The following is a 26508-nucleotide window of genomic DNA, read 5'->3' as shown; positions in this document are numbered from 1 at the left end:
CAGGTTTTGGATATTTATTCAGAAGGTGATTCAAATATAGAATGAAGCATATTTAGCATTACGAATTCCAATGCTTTAAAATGATTTCCCCTGAAACTCTTTTTATTACCATTTTTATAATCCTTCAAAGACTCTTTTATCTGAAGTTCCTTATGCATTCAGGTATTTTGCATGATGTCGGATGTGATCAGTAATAAATGTTGCAATGAAGAAGTAGCTATGATCATAACCCTGAAAGAAAAATTAGAGATAATAAATCATTTATGTACCACTCAGAAGCATCAATACTAGAGACAGTAAATAAATAACAAGTGATTAATTTGCCTATAGTAAGATATTAAAATAGGAAAAAGTTTATCAAAATCACCTTTGTGCTTCAAAAATTTTCACAATATACTCAAAACACTACAAAAACATGAAAAAAAAAGTAAGCATTCTGTACAGTCTAGCTTCTAAATGCTTCAATTAGTATGCAAAGAGAAGAAACACATTAAGTGTGTAGAGTAGCCATATGGTCATATCAATAAGGGTTAAAAGAGGCAGTGAGATTAGAATCCAACCACAAAAAGAAACAAATACACCCAAACTATGGAGATTGAACAACATAATTCTGAATAACACCTGGGTCACCGAAGAAATAAAAAGAAAAATTAAAAATTACTTGGAGAACAATAAAAATGAAGAGATCAACTACCAGATCCTGTGGGATGCTGCAAAATCTGTCCTAAGAGGGAACTTTATAGCAACATAGGCCCATATTAACAAACAGTGAAGACGTCAAGTAAGCTACCTAACATCACGACTAAGTCAACTAGAAAAGGAGCAACATGGAATTTGAGCTCAGACCTACAGGGACGCAGGGGTTACACAGGCTCCTGTGATGAATATGAATAGACACAGACCCCAGATCAGATTGATGGGGTCTACAGTTAACGGTATTTATTTACTTTTCCCATATTTGGGAGTTACTCTCTACCCTGATCCACCTTTCTAATCCTATTCCCAACTGGACAACCTGAAAGATTGATGCATTTCTAGAATCATATCACCTGCCAACCCTAAACCAAGATGAAGGAGATAGCTTAAACAAGCCAATCACTAGTAGAGAAATTGAATCAGTAATCAAAAATCCTTCCAAGAACAAAAGCCCAGGCCCAGATAGCTTTACTAATAAATTCTACTAAGACTTTCAAAGAAGAATTAACACCAATTCTCCTCAAACTACCCCAGAAAAATGAGGAAGAGCAAGCACTATCTACCAAGCATGTTCTATGAAGTAAACATCACTTTGATCCCAAAAGCAGGAAAGGACTATAGACTTAATATCCCTGATGAACACTATGCAAAGACCTGAGCAAGATCTTGGCAAATCGATCCAACAACATATCAAGAGAATAATTCACCAAGACCAAGTAGGGTTCACATCTCCGGCAACAGGGATGGTTTAACAGCTGCAGGTCAATCAATGTAATTCATCATATCAACAAAAAGAAAGATAAAAATCACATGACCATATCAATTGATGCTGAAAAGGCATAGACAAAATCCAACACTCATTTATGATAAAGATCCCCTCCCAGGAACTGGAAAAAGAAGAAGCATTCCTCAACATAATAAAGACCATTTATGACAAACTCACAGATAACATCATTTTCAATGAAAGTTGAAAGCTTTCCCCCTAAAGTCAGGATCCAGACAAGGATATCCACTATCTCCATTGTTAATCAACATAGTTCTCTAGGTTCTCACCACTGTAATCGGGTAAGAAAATGCTATCAAAGGCATACAAATTGGAAAAGAAAAAATCAAATTATTACTATTTATTGATGACATGATATATCTAGAGAACCCCAAAGACTCCATCAAAACACTAGTGGAAATAATAAATTCTGTAAAGTAGCAGGACACAAAATCAATACACAAAAATCTGTGGCATTTCTGTTTACAAACAAGGAATCGGAGGAAAGAAAACTAAAAAACTCAGTCCTTTTACAAATGAACCCCAAAAGATAAAATACCTTGGGGTACATCTCATTAAGGAGGTGAAGAACTTTTATAAGGAAAACTATAGGACATTGCTAAAAAGAAATAGAGGTTGGGAGGCAGATAGCATAATTGTTATGCAATGCTTGAGGCTCTAATATCCCAGGTTCAATCCCCACCACTACCATGAGGCAGAGCTATGTAGTGCTCTGATAGTAAGAAAGAAAGAGAGAAAAAAAGAGAGAGAAAGAAAGAAAGAGAAAGAAAGGAAGAGAGAAAAATAAGAAAAAAGATTAATAAAATAAAAGGAAAAGAAATAAAGGACACACAGAAATGGAAGAACATTCCTTGTTCTAGGATTGAAAGAATAAACATTATTAAAAATGGCCATTCTACCAAAAGCAGTCTACAATTTCAATGTAATCCCTATAAAAATTCCAATGGCATTTTTCAAGCAAATTGAACAACTTGTCCAAAAATTTGTGTGGAACCACATAAAAACCTTGACTAGCTAAAGCACTTCTGAGAAAAAGGAAAACTATGGAGGTGCCACACTCCTCAACTTTAGTTCACCCTACAAAGCAGCAGTAATCGAAATAGCATGATACTAGAATAAAAATGGACATTTGGATCAATGGAGCAGAATGGAAAGCCCAGAAATGAGTCTACAAATATAAAAATATATGACAAAGGGGCCAAACAAAACCAATTAATGGTGTAAAGATGGTCTCTTCAACAGCTGGTGCTAGGAAAAATAGCCATTTGTATAAAAGTGAAACTAGACCACCACCTAACACCATACACCAGTTTCTGACTCTACCATTTCACAGATCCATATACTATACATTCATAGGTGGAAATCAGTCTATCATCCATTTTTTTAAAATTTCTGTAATTACATAAGAATAAAAAATGATTAAAGATCTAGATAATAGACCAGAAAATCTAAAATTTATAAAAGAGTCAGCAAACCCCCCCCCCCCCGTCTGACATGGGAAATAGAAATAAGAGCAAATAAATGGGATTACATGAAATTAAAGAGCAAACTAAGTGGGAGAATATATTTGTGCATCAAACAACTGATATCAACATCTATACAGAATTGGCACAGATCTACAAAATAAGCGAAAATAATCCAATAAAAAAGTGGGCCAAAGAACTAGTTTTCTAAAGAGATACACATGGCCCACAGACACATGGTCCACTTATCATTAGAGAAATGTAAATTAAAACTACACTGAGACATCATCTCATACCTGAGAGAATGGATTACATCAACAAACCAGAAAATGGCAGGTGTTCGAGAGGTTATGAAAATATTATGTATACCCCACTAGATCACTTTGTAATTATTTGAGTTATCTGAACATTTATCAATCTGTCATTAGAATTACAATTTAGATCAATGTAATTGACCAATTATACTTAAATGTTTTAAACATAGCAATTATCATAATTTTCTGTATTTATCTTTCATCATGAAATGAAGAATTTGTTTATATTCTGAAGCTTATACTTTTTTTTTCTTAATTTGTAAAAGCAGTTTCTTTAATTAGAACTTAATTAGCACAGAGTTAGCTAAATAATGGGAGAATATTCTAACCAAGGGAAACTTGCAAACAAACCGAAAGTTAGTGACTATTCTCAAACAATTATTAGAAATGCCAAGAAGTATAATAGTAAATACCTAAGTCAAATAACACATAGCAATTCTGTTTGTATCACAGCTTCTTTTTTTAATTAATTAATTCACTACTGGATAGAGATAATAATAAACTAGTTAATTTATTATTGGACAGATACTAAGAGAGGATGGGGAGATAGAGGCAAAGAGACAGAGAAACTCCTGCAGCCCTATTTCACCACTCATGAAGCTTCCCCCATGCAGGTGGGGACCAGGGGCTTGAACCTGGCTTCTTCCGCACTATAATATATGTGCTTAATCAAATGTGCCATCACCTGGCCCCCTGTATCACAGCTTCTAAGGTCAAGATGTGTACATAAAGTGAGGAATAACTGAGGTGAAAGTCTGTAGTACTGAAAACGAGTACTATTCAAGCATAGAAACTTTTATTCACTGGTTGTACAGTGAGGCAAAAACTTATAAATATTTTTCACTATCAGAAGTTTTTTATAGAAAACTCTGTGATCTTAGATATCATTACTTTGACAGGAATGAATTTTAATACAATTTAAAACCATATTACTAGAGAGAATCTCAAATTCTAAAAAATAAAGTCACTATGCAACTTTATATTTAGAACAAGTTAAGATTTCCCTAGTACTTGCCTCTTGTAATCTAAAAACAACAGGGATTTTCTTTTCTATGCAGGCAGCTATGAAGTTATCAGGTAGTAACTGGCCATCTGAAAGAAACTGATCATCCTTTCCTTGATCAATTAGTATGTCCAGCTGAGAACCTGGGTAGGACTGCACAAGATGAGTTGCATCGTAAGCCTATTAAAAGGAGAAATGGTAAAAAAAAAAAAAAAAAAAAAAAAAGAATACGACTAATTAAGTACCCAGAAAAATATTCTTCAGAATATACTATATTGGAATCAAGTAGAAATTTAAAGTTATTTATACACTATGAATGGAAAAATCATTAGGTATGCCTTTAATTTGGCTTAAAATCTAGTATTTTATCTTTTTTTGGGGGGAGAGTTTTGCTTTTTCAGATAAATGTAGAGAGAGAGAAAGTGAAAGAGACAGTAGCACCACAGTTTCATTCAATGCAGTGGAGACCAGGCTCAAACCTAGGTGTTGTACATAGGAATACAACATATGATCCAAGTGAGCTATTCCACTGATCCAAAATCTAGTTTTGTTTACAATACCAACAGAATTCCATTTCCTAATTATAGTTACTGTCCTCATTTTAAGCAGTTTTAGGCCAGTATTTCAAGCATCCTGCATAATATATAATCTTTTTTTCTTCTAAACCTTTAAAGTTGCAAATTAATACTTACCAGAAGAGAAAAAAAGAGATGGGCAAATCAGTAGAAGGAGTCAACTGTATGGTAAATTTACATACAAATCTAAATATATGTCATATTTATCTATTATGAGAGGAGAGAGACCAGAGATACTTTCTCAGCTCTGAAATGTGCTGGGTACTGAAACCGGGACCTCTGGGGCCTCAGACATCCAAGTCCATTGTGCTAGCACTACAGTATCTACTCAACCCTAAATTAAACTTTGTAAAATAGTACAAAAGACACTGATTTATAATGACACATAACTGAAACTTACAAAATGTTACAATACAATGTTTCTTCAATAAAATTTTGTAAAACTTCTGAGGGTCTTAATGACATTTCAGGAAAAAAAAAGATTCATTTTATTCTTCCCAAGTTCCTTCACAAATTGAGTTTCTTCTAATTCCATTTCCAAACTTCTCTATATTAAGTAGATTAATTCTTTTTTTCCTTTTCTTTTTGGCTCTATTTACAGACACAAATATATTAAGCCCTCTCTTTTTGCTCTCTGCTTAACAGCACCAAATGCCTGTGATTTCCATGAGCTTTCAAGGACATCTGATTGACATCAATGTTCATCAGAGATAAAATAGGCCTATTCTTTTCTTTTTAAAGTCTTCCCCTGTTTTGGAGAGCAGGGTGATAATAGCTTCATATATTTTACTTGTTAACATGCATATGTCTTTTGTAAAATATTCACACTGTTAGTGTAGTTTGCAAATGGCCCACTTCTACACAAGAATAAAATGAATCAGGAGGAAAGGGCCATTTTGGTTTTAATTTGGAAACATCTAATCCCAAGCATGAAAAAAGAATCTTATCTTCAAATGCTCACATAAATATACATGAACCATATCTATTTTTATTAAACACTTAAAATACATTACCAGGGAATGAACCCAGGGCCTCAGACACCACTGAGCACCACTCCAACCATCAACTAAAGTCTTTCTCCACCACACTGCCTTGTTCAATTTTTTTCCTTAATACTTTTTTTTATTTTGGATAGAGACAAATTGAGATGGAAAAGGGAGATACAGAGGAAGAGACAGAGAGGCCTACAGCACTGCTCTGCTGCTCGTGAAGGTGGGGACCAGGTGTCTTTAACCTGGGTCACTGTACACTGTAATGAGTACACTCAATCAGATGCACCACCACCTGTTTCCCCCACATACCTCATTCAATTTTCTAATCTTTACTTTTTACTACAGGGCTGGGTAACCTTTTTCCTGCAAAAGGCCATTTGGATATTTAAGCACCATTCATACGCCAAACTTAATCAACTTAAAATACTATTACTTAATGAAGCTATGAAAATGTTCTAGCTGTCTTGGCAAGGCCAGACCAAATGATTTCAAAGTCTGGATGTTCCCTGCCTATTTTAGAAGGAGAGAGAGATCGAGAAAGAGCGTTGCTCCATCATCTATGGAGTTCATGTATAATGGAGGGGCTCAAACTCAGGGCTTCATGCACAACAAGGTTTGTTCACTACCATGTAAGCTGTCTCCTAGCCTTAGTTCTAGAAACTTAGTCTGTAATTTTGATTTTCCAAATCCAAATCTGAGAAATACCAAATTTTGAAACAGTTACATAGCAATAGTAGAGTTCTGTACTTGAAAGCATGAGGCTCCAGGTTCAGTCTTCAGCACCATATAGACCAGAGTGTTGCTCTGACTCCTTCCCCTCTCTCCAAATATATAATTTTGAAATAAAATAAAACAATTTCATAAAAGCCAAATTTTGAGGTCAGAGAAATCACTCAGTGGATAAGAACATACTCTTTGCATATGTGAGGTCCTAGGTTCAACAGTTGGCACTACATATGAACAAGTAATATTCTGATCTTTCTTTTCTGTGTCTCCCACATAAAAGTAATATATATGGTGAAATTTTACCCATGTGTCAATAACTATAATTACTGTAAACCATGAGTCACTCTCCCAAAAAAGGGAAAGAAAAGGTCTGATGATTCCTACTATACAGTTAAGCATATAATTAATAAAAACACTAAATTTAGTAATAATAGCATTTTTGGTAATGCTAATTCAGTGCTAGCATTAATTTAGAAATAAAGACTAATGATTAGCAGAAAAAAATATAACTTCAGAATAGCAGCTATAATTTAATATAATTAGAAAGTAGAGGGGTTGTTATTACTTTTCACATTTATTTTTAGCTATAAATCCTTAATTTGAATGAGCTTGAAATATTATGTCTATGGTACAGAGCTTTCCAATAAATCTGAAAACTTAAGTATAAATATTTATAAAGTCATGCATACCTACCTCCCATTTATTTTGGTCTGTTCCCAAATATCCACCAAAGGCCTTTTTGCCCCATGGACAAAGCACCGGGTTGCAAATTGGAGCAAATGCTGACACAGACTACAAAAACAAAGAATATTTAAAATATTTTTTAAATCAAATATAAATACTTAATTTGTAACTGGCTTATAAGCTTATCACAAAAGCCTCAATGTACTATTTTCCTCTTGCTATAGTACAGGTATAGATTGTAGGTCTCTAATATAACAATATAACATCTTTTGTAGGTCCCATTTAAAAAGCTAATAAATTATAGGTGCTAAAATAATGCAAAGCAAAAATTTTCACTACATAAAGTAGTGATGGGCATAGTTACATAATTATGAGAGTTTGACTCTATTTAAAATTAATATATAGTAATAAGTATTCCATGACTGTCTTTTTGACATGTTTAAATCTAAGACACAGTTCTTAAACAATACCAAGAAAGAACTAAATAATACACTTAAATCTGGAATACTTTTTATTAGTATGTAATTCTGTGCTTGTGTGCTGTGTTTTTCAATGGATAGGTACAGAGATGGACTCTCTCTTTCAAAGTGCTTATCAATATATGTTTATCAATGTCCACTAACTTTTCTAAGTAAATGTGATTTTTTTCCTTCAAATACAACAGATTATCTTGTACAATAAACCTTTATTTGAAAACCCATTGCCATGATGCAAAGCTCAACTTTATAACAGAACTTATTACCAAACAAAATTTGTTACCATAGTAAGACAGTATTATGAGAAATATTTTCAAGTCTGGGATTTTAACGATAGAAATAATTCTAAGATGACCATTGCTTCAACATGGCTCTATAGAATGCTGATCTGAGTAGGAAAGAGAGAGACAGAGAGAGAGAGAGAGAGAGAGGCCTACCACTGTGCCACCTCAGAGGCCACAGCACAGAGAATTCTTAAACTTTTACAAATCACAAATATTTTGTATCTCATAGGTGGACAATGCCTTTGCTTTGCCATTCATACAATTCAGGTTCAAGTCTGGCCACCACTGAACTGTATGAACCTCTGATGCTGTTACCTTTCCCTCTTTCCCTTTCTATCTGATAAAAAGTTGGCTTGGGTAAAGTACAAGGACCAGCGGAAGGATCTCGGTTCGAGCCCCCGGCTCCCCACCTGCAGAGGAGTCGCTTCACAGGCAGTGAAGCAGGTCTGCAGGTGTCTATCTTTCTCTCCTCCTCTCTGTCTACCCTTCCTATCTTGATTTCTCTCTATCCTGTCCAACGATAGCAACAACAATAATAATAACCATAACAATGATAAAAAAAAAAGTTGGCTTGGAGTGGGGAAGTCCAAGTGACAACAAAACAATAACAACATCTAAATTTTACAAAGATACCCTTACCAAAAAAAAAAAAAAAAAAATACATACTGCCATAATAGTCACTGATAGCTAAGGGCCAGACAGTAGTACAAGTGATTGAGTGCACACATTACCATGCATGCACAAGGTTCCAGGTTCAAGTCCCTGGCCCCTACCTTCAAAGGGGACGCTTTGGAGCTTGAAGCAATACTACAGGCATCTGTTTCTCCCTCCTTCTCTATCTCCCTTATCCCTCTCAATTTCTCCTTTGTCTTAGCAAATTTGAATAAACATTTAAAAAATAATCAATGAGACTTGTTCTTTAGGGGGAAATGTATTAAACATTTGAATAAAAAATAGAAAAGATAAGTTTTTAATATTTGCAGAAGAACAATGGAAAATTGCTGACAGTCCTATACTTCTGAGTTTATAGCATATATTCTTTGTTCTAATTTAATGGTCCTCCCCTTCCTCATAGCCCTTTGATATTTACAACACTAGAAAGTTTATTCCCAATGTAAAAGCAATACCCTAATTTCAATCTTTCAGAGTCTCTACTATTATATTATCAAAGAGAAATAGCTGTCACTAGAAGCTGTGGCAATCTTACTTTGTATTTTCCAGGATTCTTTAAAGCACAAATCAAAGCTCCATGGCCTCCCATAGAGTGACCAAAAATAGACATCCTCTGAGGGTCCACTGGAAAGTTGGCATTTATGAGTTGTGGAAGCTAGAGAGAATGACAGTGTGACAAATAATAATGGGAGATAAGTGTAGTTTTTTCAAACTTATAAGTATACAATCAATCTTTCCAAATAATAGTCTTAAACTACATGAAATATTAAAAATTTTTAAAAAATGATTTCAAATAGACAAAGGCTATTATCACTGGAGAATATATATCTTCTTTAGACAGCATCTTTAGGTAAATGACACAAATAACTTTTAAAATGTCCTAAACCCATGACCTAGTAATTCCATATTTTTAAAAAATAAACTTCTTTATTAATTACTCTAACAATCTTACAGTTACTTAGGTATTATTGAGAGGTTTTCATGTGTTTGGAAACCACATTTGAGTTAAATACAAACATAAATGAAGCACAGAAATGTTGTTGTGTCAGCTCGCAGTTCATGGAGACAGTTTATAGTTCATCCCCCATTTCAGCTATTTCACTCTAAGGACAGTAAACTATTATCAAGATCTTCTTCCCTTTGATGCCTCAAGGACAGAATTTTACTTTTTATTTTTTGGTAGAGAACTCAAGAGTACTGTTTCATTATATGCAGGGCTGGGTATCAAACCCATAGCCTCACATGCTCTACCATGAGCTACCTTCAACCCCTAATTTCAGTTCTCAGAATCTATTCTAAGGGAAAAATTCTAAGTGAGTAAAATCATACACAAAGATAATACAAAAAGATTATGGTAAAAATGTATCTAAAAACAAATTCTATGCTATATACTAGGAAATTGTAGGGTACATTAGAAAAAAGTAAACTATGACATATGACAGATTACCCCATTATTAAAATTACATTAGAGTTAGATTAAAATTACCTCATTTGTTACATAAGAATACATTCTGTAGTTAGTTTTCCAAGGGTTTTCAGTGGCATCCACATAAAATCCAGCACCAGTGCCAAAGTCCCAGCTCTCATCTTCTCCTTTAATATTGCAGCCACCTATCAGGGAAATCTAGTGTTTTCATCTACTCCATAATAATGGTCCATGTTTAATAACACACTTAAAAATTAATCTGCAAGTTCATTAGCTTCAGGGCAATCCATCATAATTTCTGGCCTTCTTGTCCTTGAATGGGGCTAAGTGATTAATTCTTGTCAATGAGGTAAGTGAGAGAAATGATTTTCCAGGATATAGTGTCTGTGCCAAAATAGGACATACTGTATGACTCACTTTTTGGTGACATTCCATTTTATGTAGTGTTTTCTCACCTAGTTTACCTGTATTTTTCAGACTATTGTTGGGAACACTGTTTTACTTACAGTGCCATGTGCGCTTAACCCGTTGTGCTACCGCCTGACACCCGACTTACAGTGAACAAAAGGAATTATGGGACATGAACATAATTAGCATATGGCTGATGTCAGCCCAATGTCAACAGCATACTACAGAGGTATGGAAAATCACAAGGGATTGTGGGTATGGGAGGTTACTTAAATAAGTATCTGGTGGAAGTTGCTCTTTTCCTGCTTGCCCTGGTCAACTCCATCTTTTCCCAGGACCTGTGTGATGCTATTTTCCTGAGGCCCACACATGTTGTAGCTGAAACTGGTGAACTAAGGATTTATGTTCTTGCCACATGTCTAGCTAGCCTTCTTCTACTGTTTTCCCATTGTGGTTTTTATGTACCTAATAAACCTGTTCTTTGTTAAACACCACAACAAAAGCCCAACAGAATTTTTTACTTTTTATAATAGAGTGTGTTCCTTCTCTGATAATCCCTCTTCCCCATCACTTACACTTCTTTAATCCTTTTTAACACTGTGGTCTTAGAAAGAAAGGAGTATATGTTTGTGCTCAATCCATTTTGTTGTTGTTGTTTGGTTGTTTTGTTTTTGTTATTGTTCTTATTTTTTTCTGTTGTTGCTACAGTTTTATTGCTCTAGGCTGATACTTTCTTAGAAAGAGAAGGAACGAGGTAAAGAAACCACATCACCCAAGCTTCCTCCAATGTGGTAGGGGCCAGGTTCAAACCCAAGCTATATGCATGGCAAAGCAGGCACTTCCTAAGGTTAACAATCTTGCTGACCTCAATTCAACTAAAAATGTCTCTTTGTGTATACTGAAATGATCCCCTAATTTACTTCCTTCCCCCACTGGAAATTCATTATCATTTTTCAATTTATTAAGTTTCACTTCACATATTTGGATATAGTTATCAAAAGCCAACCATTCAGGTTATAAATCGAATTACAATGATGTGCAATTTAAAGAAAATTACCTCTTCATAAAACTCAGTCTATAAAACAAGGCACATAGTGCTTCCCTAATGAAGCTATCATTGAGACGATTAGTAATTTTATTATTATTTTTTAAATAATCTTCAGAAGTCATCAAAATAGGTTACATGGGTAGTGTACTTGCTTTGCCATATACATGACCCAGGTTCAAATCCAGCTCCCACCACACTCGAGAAAGCTTCAATGTCTTTTCACCTTTCTCTGTCTCTATCTGAAAGTCAGCCAGGAGCAATGAAGTCCTAGAGATGACAATAAATTTAAAAATAAAATAAATTCTCATATTTTAAAGTTTATTCTTATATATTCATATATAATTATCTGCACAACATTCGATGTTGCCAGCAGATTGTTTCTCTTTAACTTGAGAGAGAGAGAGAGAGAGAAGAAATGTCATAGCACTACTTCACCATTCATGAAGCTCCCCCCAATGCTATGCCTGGTGCTTAAAGCCAGATCCTCGAGCATGGTAAAATGTTCTCTAAGGTAAGCTAGCTCCCACCCTCCCCCTGACAGATATTTATTTTTATGCTATTTTTTTATGCTTCTGTATAATACAACCTGCAAAATTAAATGCATTGCTTCTGAAATGTAGTCACTTAACTTCCAGCTGGATTTAGCTGCCATTAAAACTCTATTTTCTGATGGTTCTATTGTTACAAAGATGAAAATTTCTAATAGACTATGGTCTCAAATAATCCTCATGTAAATATCTTATAATCATTTTTATTAAAACTAACACATGCTAAATTTTATGACTAACAGATAAGAAATGACATTTATGTAAGAAGACAGCTTATCTATAGAATAGAAAACAATTTCTTATACATTGCATATTATTTTGACACTAGTGTAGTGTTATGTGATATTAATATATTTGTTCAATCAGTTTTGAGGTATCTTAGTCTACAAAACGTGAATAATGAACTGTCCCCTCTCAATATCAAGAGCAAGATTTAAAATGCAGCACAGTATTTTCTTTTTTTTTTTTTTTTTGCAGCACAGTATTAAGGCCATGTCACTTGAAAAATAAGTACAACAAAAACATAAAATTAATTGCACAATGTATATGCCATGCCACACAAAATTTTTTTTTTCTTTTTGCCTTCAGGGTTATTGCCGGGGCTTAATGCCTGCACCACAAATCCACTGCTCTTGGAGGCCATTTTTTCCCTTTTTGTTACCCTGGTTGTTTTACCATTGTTGTGGTTATTATTATTGTTGTTACTGATGTCGTTGGTGTTGGATAGGACAGAGAGAAATGGAGAGAGAAGGGGAAGACAGAGGGGGAGAGAAAGATAGACAGCTGCAAACCTGCTTCACCACCTGTGAAGCGACTCCCCTGCAGGTGGGGAGCAGGGGGCTCAAACCAGGATCCTTAGCCGGTCCTTGAGCTTTGTGCCACATGTGCTCAGCCCAAGGCGCTACCGCCCGACCACCAAATTTGTTTTCTTAAAGATTAAAATTTTCCAAAGGATCTTTGGAATAGAAACACTTACGAGGGCTAGTGTCTGGGGCAATGACAACAAGGCCATGTTCTGAAGCAGCCTGGTGATAACCAGATTTTGATATAAAATTTTGTTCTGTGCAAGTCAAACCTAAGAGAAAACATATTATTACTTCGTGATATATAAGCTTCAGTCTTTTTAAAATGCAGCAAAACCGAATCACTTGATACTATTTTTAACTTTTCTAAAGATTTTTAAAAAAAGACATTAAATTCTCTTTCTTACAAAGTTTGTAAAAGTATAAGGGTAAATGTTTCCACAGGTGTTCTTAAAAATAACAGGATGGTAACAAATAATCCCTACATCAAAGCAGATATTCATAGCACATGTACTAAGAGTATGCACATCATACTATGATTTTTATATATGCGTACAGGTACTTATCTGCAACAAAATTCAAATTATCTCTATTCCTCAATGCAGTAAGACAGTAGAGGGAAACCATAAGTCCTTCTTAAATTTGGTTTTAGTTTCATTTTTTAACCATTCCTGCTATTTTTCCTAACTTTATGCTTTTCAATATATAATAGCAGAGATGCTTTAGTAGTCATGTGAGAATGACTAGCAATAGTTGAGTTAAACAACATCTAACCAACAGACATTTTTTTCTAAGGGTTAGTACTAAATATCCCATTACATTTGATAATGAGAAATGTCAAAGATTATTGATACTCATGAAACAGAATGAGTTACCTACAGAACACTTTTATAATTTTGGTTTATCATCTAAGAACCATCATAGAGATGGAAAAAGTGGTTGCCCAGCAAAGATTTGTTCAGTAAGTAAATTACAAAGTCATAGGTACCATTGTAACCATATTAAAGAAAATTTACTTTTAAAACATAGCATTCACAAACAGGCAAATGAGGTCTTTGATCATCAAGTCTGTTCCAGTACATCTAGAGATATGGATGTGATACTATGGAGAAGTAAAACCAAATAGTGAGGTCAGCAGCATGTACACGTGTTGAAAGAAAGTAGGGTACTAATGTAGACAGTGGGAGTTTTGAAATTTTAGATAGAATCTGACTCTACGTGTCAGTTACTTATTAACTAAAAACTACTAATAAGAATATTCTGAGATTCATTCTTTCTTTTAAAAATGGATATAGTGCCTATTTTTTACCTCGCAAAGCAGCTGTAAGGGTTAATTATGTTAACCTGCAAAGAGCTTTGAATTGTGTGTGACTGCAGTACCCTGCACTTGGGAAATGTAAATCTATTAGAACAGACAAACACTGTCTACTTAGAACATAAAGTCCTTAGGCTAGTAGTATGCACTGAATTGTAGACCCAAAGAAATTAGTATAATTCTACTAGAAGGATTGTTTTCAAGAGAATAAAGATTTTACTAATTAAAACCTACTTGATTAATTACATATATATGATATGAGATTGCCATAGACTTTGAGGGGCAACAATTTTAACAGTGTACAATTCATAAGTCATACAATTCATCAGTTTAATTTGTAGAAGACACTGATTGGTAATATATTTACAATTACACAGCCATCACCAATACTTAGTTTTAGAATATATTCATTATCCTCAAATGAAAGATCCATTGGCAGTCACTCCCATTTTCTCTAATTCCCTCCCTTCAGATCTAGACAAGCACCAGTCTTTCTGAACTTGTAAATACTTCATATGAACAGAATTTATCAATAAGTAGGTTTCTATGAATGATTTCACATAATAGTATGAGTTATTTAATATCTACTCGTTCTGTATCATATATGTATGATGACTTTTATTATCAAATGATATTCCTTTATATGAATATGTCACATTTTATTTATTATCTTGTTTATGGGCCCTTGGTTTGGTTATGCTTTTTTTTTTTTTTGCTATTCTAGATAATGTATAATATAATATATGGACATTTGTATACAAGCTATTTTCAGTTATCTTAGGTATACAGCCAATGACGGGAGGTTCAGAGGCTACCTTGGCACAGGTAAAATGCAAATAGTGCATCTGAGGCATCATATGCTTTCAGAATTTCATTTTGGATAACTTCAATGTCAGTTAACTTACTAAAACTTCAGAAATATAACAGTGTTGTGGTTTTTATGTGACTGTTTTTCAGCAATTTACTGGTAAGTAAACTTTCTAAAACTCTTTTGTTGTCATCTCTTATGGGCATTGGTCAACCTTACCTTTTGTCAGAAAATCAAGATTTAATTTCCAAGGTTTCTTTCTAGCTTCTTTAGCATCTTACTAAGAAAACTGTCCTGTTATTTGATGTACACAAATTCTGTTTACTATATTCACAAATCTCAGGTCTGTTTTGACAAATTTCAATTAGGATTAAGATTTATTATTATTATTTATACCAAGAAATATAACATCAGTGGTTCCTATTAGGGACAATATACAAAAAGAACAGTAGAAGAATATGAATACAACTCTGAACCATCAATAACAACATTTGTTCAACTATACTTTGTAAGATGATCTTAGATAAAATAATGTCTCTATGCCACAGTTTTCTACTCTGGATTAAATTTCTAACGTCATCTTTAGCTATACAATGCTGTTTCCTACAGTAATCATCTAAACAAATTATTAAATAAGGATATTTATTGTTCCTGATTTTAGCACTACCCAGTGATCTTTTAGCAAGTTTTATTTATTAAGTTAAGAACTACACTGCGAAGTTAAGATTATATGTACTTTTAGGAATATCCTCATTTTCAAAGGTCTTTGAGGTTTATCTTTAATGAAATAGGATTTACAAATGTGAGAATTTGTTAAGTCATAGCTAGCTGTAAAAAGCAATGTTAAGGAAACATCCACCAAAAACCAAAAAAGGTCCTCTGAACACAATTTGATTTCTCTAAGTCTCTCCCTGCAATGTTTGTATCTAAAGATGAAGTGTCACTTGAATAAACAAAGTTAGCATGGTGATAAAATCTTAGTCTCTCACAATCCATTTCAGTCTTTTATAAAAGGCCCAGAAAGCATGTAAGTATATCAAGAATAAAGAGAACAATAAGTCTGTTTAGAAAAAGAAGAAAAAAACTTTATAAAAGTTAAATACATATCACTTACCTGACAGCCAATACAGTGCAGGGCATTTTTCAGTTTCAGCCTTTGGTGGCAAGTAGATGGCAAATTTCATTTTGCAGTTCAGCTCAACACTGTAATTGTAACAGCCACAACAACAAAAATCAGTACTTCTCACTAGTGCAAAGAGAACCTCAAAAGTGATTTAATTTCCTAAATAAGTGTTTCTACCAATATTCAAAGGACAGTAATATTTAAAGAACAGAAAATACATGGGTCAATTTAGCATAATGACCAATCAACCAATCGTAAGTCTATGGTTTACATGGTACAGTCATTTTGAGCACAATAAACAGAAATAAATTATCTTTGATATGCACTATTATTTGTAAGAAAAATCAGTATTTTTAAAAAAGATTCATAAAATTAGAAATAAACTTCTATAAAAAGGGAATCTAGAGATCTAAAATTACTTTTGCTCATGGGCACTGAAATTCTTCACATTCTTAATTTTCTCTTTATTAGTAATATTTCATTGTAGTAACTAAAGCCACAACTATATAGGTTTGATTTAAAAAAAAAAGGTAGTTTTCCATGTAAACAGTGATCTTTCATAGGCCCAGAGAGTCAAATGTATGAAATCAAACATTTATTACTTTATAGTAAACAATTGTCTTATCAGTCACACATGCATATATAGATCAAACAGTATTTACAAATAGTAAATACTTGCTGGCTGTTAGCACATCTAGTTAAGCATGTCAGCTTGAGCAAATAGTTAATACTAGTAAAAGCTTGTTATGAAAAATGTTTCCTGTCCTACAACCATTTTTATTAGCGATTCAATAATGATTGACAAGATTCTGGTATAAAAGAGGTACAATTCCATACAATTCCCACCACAGAGTTCCATATCTCCTCTCCTCCATTGGAAACTTCCCTATTCTTTATCCCTCTGGGGGTCTTGTAGATCAGTAGTAAATAATAAAGAAAAGCCTTAAAAAAAAAAAAAAAAAAGACCTTTCTCAAGAGTCCTAGAACAGATTGGGTCTAAAGCAAATAGTACTATTAGCATTTGTGCAAAAGAAAAAAATTGTGCTCACTTCGGCAGCACATATACTAAAACTGGAACAATACAGAGATGATTAGCATAGCCCCTGCGCAACGATAACACACAAATTCGTGAAGCGTTCCATTTTTTTCACAAGTAGAACCTGAACTGGAATTGGCGTATTGCACCAAAGTAAGCTGCTTCGCCAATATGAGTGACTAAACCAAAAGAACTAAGAATATGAGATCCAAGTAACAGAATCATAGAAAGAGGAATTTCTAGGATAAGTGTGGACATATCTAAGCAGCTGCTATATAGCAGTTTGGAAAACAAGTCAGGAAGTCTGGAGCTACAAAAATTGCACGTAACCGTTTAAGTTAGTTACTATAGGCACTCTGAATGACACATTAACACCAACCTTTCTCACGGTGTGTATGTATGCGTGTGTGCGTATGTGTGTGTGTGTGTGTTTGTATATATATATTCCATCACTGAGGCTTCACGACTCCAGGAAATAGACACAAAGAGGCAGAGAGAGATATTACAGCACTGAAGCTTCCTTCAAAATGGTGGTAGGGTCTGGGTTGCAAACAGGACAAAGCAGTGCATTTTGCAAGAGATTAATTTTGCTAGTCCTCGATAATTTTTCTCTCAATACAGTCAATTATTTCAATTCCTTTTTAATACTTCCTCAGACCTCTGCTGTCCAGAAGAATTTCCTATGATGATGGAAATATTCTTTATCTAGGCTGTTAAATACAAGTTTCTAGGTACATGAGGCTACTGAGCATTTGGCATATGGCTAGAGCATCTGAATTTATAGTAACTAACTTAAATGGTTACGTGCAATTTTTGTAGCTCCAGACTTTCTGACTTGTTTTCCAAACTGCTATATAGCAGCTGCTTAGATATGTCCACACCTATCCTAGAAATTCCTCTTTCTATGATTCTGTTACTTGGATCCCATATTCTTAGTTCTTTTGGTTTAGTCACTCATATTGGCGAAGCAGCTTCCTATTAAAAATCAATATGGGAATACATACGCACAAGATCCAACATGAACATTTCTTCATTCTTCCTTATCTGATATCTTGAATGGAGAGAGAAGTCTTCTTTCAGAATATTGGATACTGTTGCACTTTGTTGGTTGTAGTACTACTGTTGATCTCATCTTTGCCTTTGGAATTCTTAAATCTTTTACCTTTCCTGACACTAAACATTTTCTTAGTTTTCAATTTTCTGACATTTCAGTCTTGTTGGAAATAGGTCAATTTTCATGTATTGTAATAGAGATTTTTTTTTTTTTAACCTGGCAACTTAAGCCATTTAGTTCTAGGAATTCTTCAAGTATTTCTTTAAACCTCTATCTTTAAAACACACACACACTAACATTCTACTATTAGATTTCTTATATTAAGGTTCTTCACTCTCATACTCCTTTTCACCAATTTTCCATTTTCGTCCTGTTCTACTATATTAAAAATTCAACTCTATCAACTAAACTTTCTGATAAGTTTTGTCATTTCTACTATCAAAATTTAAATGGGTTCTTTGTTTTTGAGTATTTTATTAGCACCTTATTCTCACATGAGGTCAATGTTTTCTCTTTGGCCTTTGACATGAACAACAATACCTACTTCCTCTAAACTATTCCATTTTTACACCAAGTCTCTGTCTTCCAAATAAGCGGCTTCAAATTATCTTTAGTTGTCCACGCCTATATAAAACACTAGAGGATGGAGTCTAGCTGAGCAATTTTGTTGGAAAATCTAAATGTCAATCTCAAGATTGTTTTGTTAGTAGTTTACCTGTCATGTTCAAAAACCTTCTGCAATCCCCCAAAGCACTTGTTGCTGGAAATCTGTTTCAATGACATTTTTCCCCTGCAAATGAAGATTAAACTCATTAATTTTTGGAGAATTACTTTGTAGTTTTAAAAATAAAACTTTTTACATAAATTATCTAAAGATACAATTCTTTCCACCTAAAATTTCCTTCACATGCTAGTTTTGTTGACAAATATTAAGAAACTCACAATTATATTTTACTTACTTTAGAAAACTTTAATGCTTTGTTCTATCTTTCTTGCATCGGTAGACTACTTGAAATTACTTTTTTAAAAGAGGTATAGTAAATTACTAACTTACTGAAGATTAGAAATGGTGAAGAATTTATCTGTCAATTATTTTAAAAAGGTAAGGCAATTGATATGACTAATTACTGGTGATTTTAAAATGAGAGGCAAGTGATATAATAGTAAGTTGGATAAAAATATTTCTTAAATAGCACAATAGGCACTTTACTATATGCTGTATAGTAAATTATTCATCCTGTGAGGTTTTTTTTTCTGAGAAATTGATGCACTCTATTTTTTTTTAGATTTTTATTTATTTATTAATGAGAAAGATAGAAGGAGAGAGAGAAAGAACCAGACATCACTCTGGTACATGTGCTGCTGGGGATTGAACTTAGGACCTTGAGAGTCTGATGCTTTATCCACTGAACCACGTCCTGGACCACTGATGCACTCTTTAAATCAATATTTCTCCTTTAAAAACAATCCAAAGAGTAAACTTATAGCTGGAATAAGTGAATTAAAATAGAAGTTTGTCACTGGGAAATTCTGAAACTTGGTTATTAACTTCTTCTCTCCAACAAATTTTTCAAATTTCCATGCAAATATAATTTTGAACTTAAGAATTAAATATCACACATCAGGACTACTCGTGGTCAAATGCACACATTACCAATGCATACAGACTCAGGGAGGAAGTTGTGAAGCAGTGCTCTAATTGTCTCTCTCTATCTCCCCTAACCTCTCAATTTCTTTTTGTCCTATAAAAGGAAATTTAAAAAATGGCCATCAGGAGTGGTGAGTGGTACCAAGCCCCAACAACAACCATGGCTGCAATAAAAAATAAAATTTATATTATTATTTTATTTTTATATAGATTTTATACATATCACATCAATAATTTCTTTCTTTTTCTTTTTTTTTTTTTCATCCTGGGTTATCACTGGGGCTTGGTGCCTGCACAACGAATCCACTGCTCCTGGCGGCCATTTCCTCCCCATTTTTGTTGCCCTTGTTGCTGTCATTATTGCTGTTATGACTGTTGTTGTTGCTGGATTGGACAGAGAGAAAGAGAGGAGGGGAAGGGTGGGGAGAGACGGATAGACACCTGCACACCTGCCTCACCGCTGGTGAAGCAACCCCCCTGCAGGTGGGGAGCGGGGGGTTGGAACCGGGATCCTTATGCTGGTCCTTGCGCTTCCCACCATGTGCGCTTAACCCATTGAGCTACCTACCACCTGGATCCCACACCAATAATTTGGAAAGCAGATCTGTATCACAGTGACTCTTGAACAAGAGGGGCCAGATTGTTGATAAGAGAGAGAGGCAGAGGTAAAGAGAGACAGAAAGAGAAGAGATACCAAAACACAGTTTCACAGCTTGTGAAGTTTCTCCTCTGTATGGTGCTTCCATATGTAAACATCAAACTTAAACCTGGTCCTCAAGCACAGTAAAATGCACACTTTACCCTTGGAACCAGTCTGGTTTTGACTTGAACCTATCCTTGTACCTCTCCTTGAACCTCTCCTTGTATGATCAGTAAATCCTATACACTAAAAAGAAAAAAAAGTTAGATATCAGGAGGAGAAATTACCACTCTGACGGTTTTCTCAGTAAAATATCCTACTACTGCATGCTGATGAAGTTCATTATACTTCCAAAAGATATGCAGCAATAAACTCATATTTAAATTAAAATTTTTAATTTGGAATGATCAAAGACAATCAATTACGGAAAGTGAAGAAAAAAAGGAAGAGAGAGAATAGAAAGGTAGACAAAGATTAAATGCCTGGCTGAGTGGCTGGAGAGGTGGTCCAGTAGGTAGGGTTGGACTCTCAAGCAAGAGAGGTCCTGAGCTCAGTCCCTGGTGTTACATGGTGCCATAGTGCTCTGGTTATCTTTCTTTCTCCCTTCTCTCATAAATAAACAAATACATAAACCTGGGTATGATAAGGGTGGGAAGGGTGTGTGTGGCTGAGATTTGTAAATTAAGTTTGTCAAATTGGAAGGAAAGGCCAGAGATAAGGAATGAAGGAACTATTGGGTTAAGTACGTAGAATGAACTAGTGAAAAAACTGACTAGATTTATAAACTATGCTGAAGTGACTGATAGATAATGAAAAGTAAATGGAAGCACTAAATTGCCATTTCTTTGATAGGTTTCACTTAAGTTCTTGGATAAATTTTGGAGATAAAAAAAGGGAAGACAGAGTAGGTTAGATTATCATAAAATTTCCATTTCTTGGATAAGTTTCACTTAAGTTCTTGGATAAATTTTGGAGATAAAAAAAGGTAAGTCAGAGTAGGTTAGACTATCATAAAACAAAGCAGCCCCTTCCCCCTTTCAAGGAAAACCCAGAATAAAACCAAGACAATCAATTTCATAGTGCTGATGGAATTACAGAGTTGTCCCAAAAGTCAACAATTATATTTTTCAGAGGTGAAAGGTTATTATCTCAGTATATGGCATAGTCTAACCCAATCAGGTAAAAACGTTTAAAAATAGGAAAATCATCTTTTTTTCACAAAGCATCTATTCCCCAAACGGTAAAGTTATCTTACCTTCTTTCATTTATTTCCTGAAGCTAAACGTCATTCCCCTTCATAAACCTTCTTCGTGTTCATTCTTTTCTTATTCAAACAAGTCTTCAAACTTCTCTATTTCTATTTGTGTTTTTCTCCCCATTCAACCAGATTCCTTGGATTTCAATTCATTCTTTCATTTTCAGCATACTCCAGTACATTATCTCTTAACAAATTACACAGGTCTCCTCATCATCACCAAATTATAGCAACACATCTCACCAACAAATCCTCTCCTCTCCTGCCTGCTACACTGGTTTCTCTCAAGTGGATATTTACACGTCAGGCTTCAGCACTAACATAGCCTATGTGGAATTGTTAGTCTAAATTCAATTTTCATTTTTAAAATTATACTAGAAACATGTCTTAACTACTTTAAAAATATCTCATTTATTTCAATGAGAGAGATACAGACAGAAAGATACAGAAAGAGACCAGAGCACTGTTCAGGTCAGGCATATGGTGGTACTGGGGACTGAACCTGGGACCTCAGCTCCCAGGGCATGAAAGTCTTTGGCATAACCATTATGCTGTCTCCCCAGTCCGGTCCTAACCATTTTAAAGTGTAAGGTGCAGCGGAGGTAAGCATGTTCTACCAATTTGTGAAACACAGATTTTAAAAATGCTTACGTGGGTTAACAAGTAGTTGACAAATACTGCACCACTTCCAGGCTGCTGCTACAGGTGTACGGAGCTATTCCCACTCAGCTGTCAGGTAAGCCGCTGAAACCCAATAAGTTAGTGAAATAAAAGAGCAACTGAACTTAATTAAAAACTTTGTTATTTATCTTTCCCCCAAAATTGGCACTACTAAAAGCACATAAAAGTGAAACTGTGAGGGGTCGAGCGGTAGCGCAGCAGATTACGCGCAAGGACCGGCGTAAGGATCCCAGTTCGGGTCCTCCGGGTCCCTATCTGCAGGGAGGTCGCTTCACAAGTAGTGAAGCAGGTCTGCAGGTGTCTATCTTTCCTCATGTCTTCCCCTCCTATCTCGATTTCTCTCTGTCCCATCCAACGACAGCAGTAATAATAACAACGATAAATAACAGGGGGTAAAAGGAAAAAAAATAACCTCCAGGAGCAGTGGATTCGAGTGCAGCCCATGATAACCCTGGAGGCAAAAAAAAAAAAGAAAGAAAGGAAGAAAAAAGAAAAGAAAAAGAAACTGTAGACTGTGGGCTGATTATTAACTAAAAGACAAACAAGGTTGACCCAAACTCCACATACTCTGGTCACATTTGAACTTGTGCACTAAGCACAGTCTTTTTCCACTTCATTGACAATTCACAGGGCTTGCACACATGTCATTTCTTCTTCACCTGGCACCTTCACATGCCTTGTGTGGGCTCTCCAAGTGTCTAAAAGTGGCCCTACATTATTTTCCTAACCTTCTTTTTCTAGTATCTTTATTTTTGTCAGACTCGATTATGTAAAATTCAAGTCTGGCCTGGATGTTTGCACAGGGTCAGTGCCCTAGCTAACAGGATTTCACAACAGGCGGTGGAATGAGATTATGTGGGCAGATGGGGCTCCAAGGATGGGGTCGGAAACTCTTACAAGAAGTTCCAGGAGTCTTCACTCCCCTTAAAAGAAGCCCTGGTGCCACCCACGGGGCAGGGCAGTCCAGGTCTGGAGGAGTTTGCTCACCTTCCCCTGGGGCTGAGCACAATAACATATGAGCACCTGCTCTCTTTCTCTTTATAATTTTATTTTGTTTTTAGATAGGACAGAGAGAAATTGAGAGGGATGGGGATACAGGGAGAATGAGAGACACCTTGCTGTATTGCACCAAAGTATGACTCTGGGATGTAGGGAAGGGCTGAGGTCCTGAAACATGACGGCAGAGGAGAACGGACCTAGTGGGGGGTGTATTGTTAGGTGGAAATGTTATGCATGTATAAACTATTGTATTTTACTGATGACTGTAAACCATTAATCCCCCAATAAGGAAATTAATATATTGGGGCTGGGTGGTGGCGTACCTGGTTAGATGCAAGTTACAGTAAGCAAGGACATGGGTTTGAGACCCCAGTCCCCTACCTGCAGGGGGAAAGCTTGACAAGTAGTGTAGCAATGATGCAAGTGTTTCTCTATATTCCCCCTTCCCTCTCAATTTCTGGCTGCCTCTATCAAATAAATAAAGATAATAAAGAAGAAATTAATATATATATAATAGACACCTGCAGACCTGCTTGAGCAGCAACCCTGCCCTTGCAGGTGGGGGGCGGGGGCTCGAACCCAGGTCCTTGCACATGGTAATGTGTGTGCTCAACTGGGTGCACCACCTCATGGCCCCTGGGAGCCTCTCCTCTTCTCCACCCCAGGTCTGCTCACCCCACCAGGAGCGACTCCCAGCACCGCGCGGGGCTCTGCCCCAAGCGGCCATGGGGCTGCGGCCGTTCTGAGGCCTGTTTCCCCTGTAAACTGGTCTCCCGGCGGCAGAAAGTAAGGAGCGTCGCCGACAGGCCGGCTCCGGGCCAGGCCGCAGCTTCTGCGCCTACCGGGCTCCGCGCGCTCCGGGAGCCTCGGAGGAACCGGGGGCATGAAACTGCGCCTCGGGACAAGCTCCTCCGGTCTCGGCTGGTCGCCGGTCTCTGCCTTCGCCCCGACGCCCCACGTCGCCATTGCAGGTCCCAGAACTTCGGAGCCACAGCTGCACCCATGCTTACCTCGAGCAGCGGAAGGCCCGAGCTAATGAGTCAGAAAGGAAAAGCGGGGCCTCAACATGGCCCCCAGCGCCTTCTCCTCACTCCGCCCCGGGACCGCCCACCACTCAGCCCGCTCTGGAGACGCCCAGCGTAGATGCTACCTACCACAGACCCCGCCCTCGAGGGACCGCCCACATAAGACCACGCCCCATCCCCGGCCTATCATAGGCCCCCAACAGACCACGCCCCTGCATCGATGAACAGGATCCCACCGGGACCGCCCACCGCAGACTTCGCTCCCAAAGGACGTCTCACCGTAGGCCACGCCCCCAGTCCTGGACTGTCATAGGCCCCGCCCACCACGGACCTCGCCTGCCCCTGGGGTTACCCACCATAGATCCCACCTGGGACCACCCACCGACTTCACTCTCAAAGGACCGCCCACCGCAGGTCACGTCACCAGCTCCGGCCTGTCATAGGCCCCGCTCAGCACAGATCACACCCCGGGAGAGTCGCCCACTCAGGATCCCACTGAGGACCGCCCACCGCAGACTTCGCCCCCAAAGGACCGCCCACCAGAGACCACGCCCCCACTTTCCCCTAGGCCCGCCCTCAGGTGGCCGCCCACTCTTTGCTTAAACCCTTAGCTCATTCCTTGCTTCTCCACTAACCCTGGTTTCTTCCCCCCCCCCCCCCCCCCCCCCGCAACTGCTCCTCAGTCTCTTCACCTGCTCTTTCTCTTCTTTGTTGTTGTGTTCAGGAACCCCGCCCAGTGCATAGGCCCAGCCTGTTACCAGATAACCCTAGGGAAATAAATGCCCAAGCTTAAATAGTTCTGAGCTCTGAACCCATTTAAATCATGGTTAGCAGTTCCAGGAAACTTTTTGGATCTAGAAACTAGGGCATAACTTTCTTTAAAAAAATTTTTTAATAGTGGTAATAGTGGTTTATTAATGATTAGCGAGACTGTAAGATAACAGAAGCACAATTCCATACAGTTCCCACCAACAGAGTTCTGTGTTCCATCCCCTCCATTGGAAGCTTCCTTATTCTTTATCCATCTGGGAGTATGGACCAGAATTCTTTGGGGTGCAGAAGGTGGAAGGTCTGGCTTCTGTAATTGCTTCTGCACTGGACATGGGCATTGGCAGGTGGATCCATACTCCCAGCCTTTTTTTCTTTTTTCTTCACTTAATTAAGTGACCCCAGGTGTCCTTTTGGTCTTCAGAGATAAAATAAAAGGCATGTAGTATGAGGGGCTGCGTGCTGTTGCACCTGGCTGAGTTCACCTTACAATAATGCTCAAGGACCGAGGTTGAAGCCCCAAGTACCTACCTGCGGTAGTGGGGAAGGTGCTTTGACAATAATGAAGCAGTGTTGCAGGTTGTCTCTCTGTCTCTCTTCCTATTACCTCCTACCCTCTTGAAGTCTCGCTGTTTCTATCCAATAAATAAAGGTAATACAAAAAAAAGTTTTTCAAAAAAAACACCTTAAAAATAAAAGAGCTTGTAGTATGTGGCCTGATATAGGAACCAATCTAGTTTTCCAATTTCGCTCATATTTCTCTGGCACCAGAGGGCAGACTTTCCTGTCAGTGATAATCCTGTATCAGTTCACTTTCTGGTGGCAATGGTATGTAATGGTATGTATGACATCTTCCTTTTGAAGATGTCAATGACATATACCTAATCTGGCTTTTAAATGCTAACTTTTTAACAATTCATTCAACAAATATAATTGCAACTATTGTATAGTTGTATAATGTTACAGATTACACAAATGATAAGTTCAAATCCCGGGAGTCAGGCTGTAGTGCAGCGGGTTAAGGGCACCTGGTGCAAAGCGCAAGGACCAGCCTAAGGATCTGCGTTCCAGCCCCTGGCTCTCCATCTGCAGGGGAGTCACTTCACAAGCAGTGAAGCAGGTCTGCAGGTGTCTTTCTCTCCCCATCCTCTCTCCATTTCCCCTCCTCTCTCCATTTCCCCTCCTCTCTCCATTTCTCTCTGTCCTATCCAACAACAATGACATCAATAACAACAATAACTATAACAATGAAAA

General features: G+C 36.7%; 1 protein-coding gene and 1 non-coding gene across 4 annotated transcripts; one reads left to right on the top strand and one right to left on the bottom strand.

The window, feature by feature from the left end:
* On the bottom strand, positions 1 to 24568 carry ESD (esterase D). 3 transcript variants are annotated; one of them, XM_016187311.2, is made up of 9 exons: positions 24472 to 24568; positions 18954 to 19028; positions 16140 to 16228; positions 13076 to 13174; positions 10156 to 10280; positions 9205 to 9324; positions 7247 to 7345; positions 4273 to 4440; positions 1 to 231 (listed from the first exon to the last, which is right to left on the bottom strand). In XM_016187311.2, the coding sequence occupies exons 2-9, from the start codon at positions 19019 to 19021 to the stop codon at positions 151 to 153; spliced, it is 849 nt and encodes a 282-aa protein (XP_016042797.1). In that variant the 5' UTR covers positions 19022 to 19028; positions 24472 to 24568; the 3' UTR covers positions 1 to 150. The 3 variants fall into 3 exon arrangements, with proteins under 3 accessions (XP_016042797.1, XP_060050817.1, XP_060050816.1); XM_060194834.1 differs by lacking the exon at positions 24472 to 24568 and adding an exon at positions 24304 to 24327; XM_060194833.1 differs by lacking the exon at positions 24472 to 24568 and adding an exon at positions 21782 to 21805.
* On the top strand, positions 17190 to 17296 carry LOC132539600 (U6 spliceosomal RNA). The gene has a single exon (XR_009550941.1). It is a non-coding gene; the product is annotated as a U6 spliceosomal RNA (small nuclear RNA).
* Positions 24569 to 26508: the final 1940 nt, after the last annotated feature.

This window comes from Erinaceus europaeus, chromosome 7 (genome assembly GCF_950295315.1).
Source record: "Erinaceus europaeus chromosome 7, mEriEur2.1, whole genome shotgun sequence".
Taxonomy (NCBI): Eukaryota; Metazoa; Chordata; class Mammalia; order Eulipotyphla; family Erinaceidae; genus Erinaceus; species Erinaceus europaeus.
Note: the sequence above shows the minus strand (reverse complement) of the source record. Positions and strands in the feature narration are given on the sequence as shown.